The following is a 5,284-nucleotide window of genomic DNA, read 5'->3' as shown; positions in this document are numbered from 1 at the left end:
TAAGATTTTAACTGGGCCAATATAACACATTAATTAAGTTGATCTGAACATGTGCATCATAGCTGTATGCAGCTACAATGTATTTTTTAGCTGTTCTTTCACCAGAACAAGAATGTTCAGCATGAATGTCTATGGTTATGGGTCAGATGGAAAGTGAACCTCTGCACAGTCTTCCTGTCTTGTGGCAAGAATTAAAAAGGGATTTCTTATGACCTCCCTTCAATTTTGACTTTCTTCATTGCCGGTTGTTCATAAAGATTGCTCAGCTATCAGTTACTATGGCAATCTTGGCTTCTTTGGCTCATATGCTCCTTGCCTGACCTTTAAACTCATAACAATTGGACAATGCTATCTCTAGCATGCATACGACAGTGCCACAGACTCTTTTCTTATTCATTTGCGAGTAAACCTTTGTGTGATGTTTGATAGTGACTTTAAATTTGTCAGATCTGCTCAGTGGTGAAGAATCTTCTTTCCAAAGCAGATTCATAGTTCTGACACATCAACACAGCAACAAACTGTCTAGTATAGTGCTGTTTTACTACATCTAATTTCTGTTTATTTCAGGATTCAGTTTAAGATTGTATTATTTCTTTTTCAGTATAATATAAAGATGTACTAAATTGGTCCCAGATCTGGGGAATTATTGGGCAGCAGCAGCATGACGTAAATAAAACAGGAAAAAAATTCTTAACATAAGTAAGAATTAAAGTTTTAACCTTTGTAGTCCACCCAGAGGATGCACTGTCCACAAATCAACCATTGTTTGACCTTTTTATCTCCAGGAGCAAAGGCACTGTTCAGAAGAGGGACTCTTCTTAATTTAGGTCTATAGAGTTCATAAGTTCTCATTTGCTTGTAAGAACCAAACTCTCTTAAGTTGAGGTCTCTACCAAGATACAGGAATGTGTGCATCAGTACAAACACCAAGACATAAGAGTAAAATCAATAAAATAAATGAGTTCATATAACTACATTTATTTTTTTTAAAAAGATACAAAAGTATGCAACATTATCATTCAATTGTTATTTAAGTTGGGTATTTTAAGACATTTAGATCATTATATACAAAATTTTAATCTATTAGACATGTGATATGCAACCTTTATTTTTATAGAGTACTTGACAACAGACAGATAGTAAATAAATTGGTCAGGTGATAAATAAATATAAAAATCTGTATTCTATAATAATTATCTGCATATTTTGTTAGGGTGCGAGTGAGTTTCCGCTTGTTCCTCCATTTACATCACTGGGTGGACTTGTTGCATCTTCAGGCTCCCTATGAAGGACAAGTCTGTCAATAAAAAAGACAAAATTGCATTGACTAAAGGTCGTACGGAATCTGAAAAATGCGGCGATGCTTCGAACAACTTCCTTACTTCAACACTGACCTGTCTTGAGCACGTTTCTTCTCTGTAAGAAATAAACAGGCACAGACATCAGTCGTGTAGCAAGTTTTCACAGCATCTCATATTTCTTTAAAGCCCAATGGAGAAATACTGACTTTTTCTGTGCCTTATGCAGCAGAAACAGATGCAAAAGAATGAACACAAGGCTCCACACCCAGCAACAGCCAGCAGCGCCTGTTTATAACCTGCGGAAAAGCAGCACAGATTTCTTGTCTTCTGCCATAAAGTCCATTTTTTTAGGACAGAATCTTAGTACTTGCATGTAATTACTTGTACAAACAGGCCTCGGTCCAGTCCAGTGGCCATTAGCCGCACAGGTCACAGCTGATGAGCCAATCATGAAGAAGCCCAGATGGCATTTGAAGTGACAGGTTGAGTTAAATATCTGACCTTCTTTGGAGCAACTGTAGTTCCCATTAGAAGGCTGAGGCAGAGGGGGGCATTGCACAGCTGGGGGTGCAAACAGATTGAAAACATATGCAATGATGTAATATCTTGGAATTATATTCTGTGTAAAACATATTTGCTTAAAAACACAAAACATATTAGTGCATGCAAAGGAAGTTATGGAAAACAGATTCAATATAGAGGTCAATGGTACAGCACATTCTTTGATTTAGTAATGCTGCATTTGAGGTTAAAACTATGTATTCACCAGAACAAACTGACTGTAGATCACTCCAGGTCCTGTTGGCCTGGCAGGTCACCGTATATGAGCCGTTTATGGCGAATCCTGGATCGCATTTAAAGCTACAGGTCGTGTTGAATTCCCACCCTCCTTGTGAGCATTTTAGGTCTCCGTTTTCAGGCTGAGACAGAGGGGGGCAATCCACAACTGTTGGCCAGGATAGTTCAAATATTCAAAACCTGTTATGCAAGAACAAATACTTTTTCCAAATATTATGTGTCTTAAAAAGGACAGGAGTGCTGATGCGTGTATATTTTGATAATTAAATGGGGCTCAGGAAACAAAGGAAACAGGTGTTCTCCTTAATGCTATGAAGAAGAACAGGATGAGTACAAGAACAATGTTGATGACCTTATGCGGAAAGAGATAACAAGTAGGTCAGATGTGTGAACAATAATTTAGAAAGTGGTCTGCTTCAGTCTGTCTTTTTGCTCTTCCTGATATTTGATAAATTGAACATGACCTTATAGGGCAGATCCTTAGCAAATTTGCTATTTTGGCACAATTGCCCCTGAAGTTAGATGGTTCTGTCCTGGCTATGCACTGTGAATCTCATGTATTTCAGTCATTTAGAAACATCTTTATCATCACCTGTTTGGCACTTGTCTCCCTCATAGCCGTCAGTACACAGGCAGGCTGTGCTGTTTAAAGTCTCCCAGCAGCTTCCTTTCACACACGATGAATCATTACACTGAGCTGTTAAGGACAAATATTCCTTGTTACTTCTGAAGCCAAGTTGCACCTTTTTATTTTACTTTTAACTGACTTGCTTTCTCAAAATAATCAATTTCACTTACCTTTGTAGCACACTGGGGATTTGTTTTTAGCACACTTCTCATCATTCCACTTCCCTCGGTTCTGTCCACTATTGATGTAGATCTCAACACAAAACTCGGTGATGTGATTGTTGTTTGGCTCATTTTCTGCCCATGAATGTTCGCCGACCCACGTGCTGTTGTTACCAACCCACTTCCAGGTTTCATTTATGTGTTCTTTTGTGAGTCCAATCCAGTAATATGGACTATTGGTTCTGTTCGGCAATATGGAAACAATGTAGTCGTTCTCTGTCTGATTCTGGATAGCCACCATGTCTGTGAAATGTTCCTGGCACCATTTTCTAGCCTTAGACCAGGTCATTGTGTTGTTTGAGTAGTGGTACGTCCAGCCCCAGGTTGCCTCTGCAAAAGACCAACCTGAAAATAGATTAGGAAACAGATCACATTTCCATACGACAGCTAATATTTACTCAGTTAGTCAATGTATTAAGATCAAAACGCACCAAGAATGATGAACAGAAGCCACTTCATCTTCAATGAGCAGCTTTACCTATTTAAAAGGATAAAGTGAATAGTTAATAATAGTTAATAATCTGCAACTATATAATGTCTTACTTACCCAGAACTGCTGACGCAATAAATCATCAAAAACTGCAAAAATGCTTAATTTATAACATTTGTTTTCCCAATTATGTTAAAAAGAGAACCTCATACGCATGAGGTTCACAAGTTGAATATTAGACTGGCACAGCCTTTGGTCAGTGAAGGAGTTTTATACTTGCCCAACATTATCATAGAATAGCTGGATGTTTGTAATAGTGGCACTGAATGATTTATTGGTCTAGCTTAACTAGAATTAATGTTTTGGGGGAATTCCACTCATTTCTGATAAAGATCACTCAAGGGGCAGATTTTTCTTTTGTTTCTTTTCAGTGCTAATAGTTTTATGGTTTGTTTCTTTACGAGAATAAATCATTGTTTTCTATATTCATCAAAATATAGAAAAACTGATCACCCGTAGTTTCTCACTGGACAAAGCTGCAAAATCTAGCATCAATCACCTAGTTGATTAACGTTAGCCTTTTTTTTTTACCTTTTAGGAATCTGGGAAGCCGTCCATTACAGAACAAGATTAATTTTCCATATAGTCCTGTCATGATTTGGGTGGTGAGGCAGAGGCAGCAGACCCAGGGTAAGATGAATAAGATGGTTTAATAATGAAAGTAGTCCAAAAATCCAAAAACATACAAAGTCCAGGCAGCACAAAGGAGCGGATGCAGAAGCTCGCAGATAGTGACAACAGGTACTGGACAAACAGGACAAGGACCCAACGAGGAACAAAGAACACAGGTGGGGTTAAATACACAGAGGGTAATCAAGGAGACAAGAAACACCTGGGAACAATCAAGGGGAGACCGTACAACACGGAGACTAAGAGACACAGAAACTCAAAATAAACACAGATACGGAACAGATCCTGACAAGTCCTTTGTTATATTTTATTATTTGCTTATTTTAGAAGATTATTTAAAAATGATCTTGTGTATTATTATCAATTGTAGTTTTTCTAAAAGCAGAGCATGATGTGCAGTAAAAATGCAAAACATAACTGTATGGTTACCCCAGTCAATATGTTTTATACAGTTTTATGTCACATGTATGCTGTTTTATCTTTTATTTTGTTTTATCCTCTGTGTTTTTCTATGTTAAAATATTTTTGATGTACTCACATGTAGTGTGCTATATAAAAAAAAGTTTACCGAATTTCTTAGTTGTGTTTATAATTATAGTATCAGGACTTTTCATTTTGGTGATACTGACACTTCAATTGACATGAACACTTGCTTACAGGAATTAGCTATTTAACTATCTATTCTAACCTGTTTACAGCATTATGCAAGAGCAAAGTTCAAACTAATGTACAATCATAAAACAGTCTTTGTGTAAATCTGTGCACAACTGTGAACAATATCATCAGTGACAGCAGAGATTCTTCTAAGATAAATTGTTCAAGTCGGGAGACATTTTTGGGAAAGAGTAATATAGAAATGCTAAAATAAAATTAGCTTGACAGAATTTGACAAGTTCAACATTTTGGTTTACAATGACTCAAGCAATGAAATGAGGACTAGTAGTTTAACAAAAAATGACTATTCAGCATTTCTTTGTATAACAATGTGTTCATTTTGACTGACATGACATGAGTAAATGATAATGCTGTAGAACAAAAGAATTGTATGGAAGCAATTGATACATGTCCAAAAGGATTTGCAGTTTCTTGGAAGGAGTAAGAAACTGCTACTAAAATGTGTGGAAAGGACTAAATATTATGGAGGTTGAACTGACAGTTATAAGAAATTTAACTCTGATCAGCAAAGAAATTGAGATGTTATATAAATAAAGAAGTA

The 5,284-nt window shown here is 36.7% G+C and overlaps 1 protein-coding gene across 3 annotated transcripts; it reads right to left on the bottom strand.

Annotated features, from left to right (window-relative positions):
• Window positions 1-964: 964 nt before the first annotated feature.
• LOC116726534 (E-selectin-like) lies at window positions 965-3,606 on the bottom strand. 3 transcript variants are annotated; one of them, XM_032573313.1, is made up of 8 exons: window positions 3,496-3,606; window positions 3,380-3,426; window positions 2,898-3,293; window positions 2,692-2,796; window positions 1,683-1,862; window positions 1,508-1,597; window positions 1,383-1,416; window positions 965-1,297 (listed from the first exon to the last, which is right to left on the bottom strand). In XM_032573313.1, exons 2-8 carry the CDS (start codon window positions 3,405-3,407, stop codon window positions 1,210-1,212), a joined length of 921 nt encoding a protein of 306 aa, XP_032429204.1. In that variant the 5' UTR covers window positions 3,408-3,426; window positions 3,496-3,606; the 3' UTR covers window positions 965-1,209. The 3 variants fall into 3 exon arrangements, with proteins under 3 accessions (XP_032429204.1, XP_032429206.1, XP_032429205.1); XM_032573315.1 differs by having other exon boundaries at window positions 1,395-1,416; XM_032573314.1 differs by having other exon boundaries at window positions 3,380-3,599.
• Between the last annotated feature and the right edge of the window lie 1,678 nt (window positions 3,607-5,284).

Source organism: Xiphophorus hellerii, chromosome 9 (genome assembly GCF_003331165.1).
Source record: "Xiphophorus hellerii strain 12219 chromosome 9, Xiphophorus_hellerii-4.1, whole genome shotgun sequence".
Classification (NCBI taxonomy): Eukaryota; Metazoa; Chordata; class Actinopteri; order Cyprinodontiformes; family Poeciliidae; genus Xiphophorus; species Xiphophorus hellerii.
The sequence above is the reverse complement of the archived record's forward strand: the minus strand, read 5'-3'. Positions and strand labels throughout refer to the sequence as shown.

Bases quoted from the DNA above. Each gene is read 5' to 3' on its own strand.
- LOC116726534 (XM_032573313.1), bottom strand. From the start codon at position 3,407: ATGAAGTGGCTTCTGTTCATCATTCTTG. The intron at 3,294-3,379 runs GTGCGTTTTGAT...ATCTATTTTCAG, and splicing joins GCTTCTGTTCATCATTCTTG to GTTGGTCTTTTGCAGAGGCA. The intron at 2,797-2,897 runs GTAAGTGAAATT...TGTCCTTAACAG, and splicing joins ATCCCCAGTGTGCTACAAAG to CTCAGTGTAATGATTCATCG.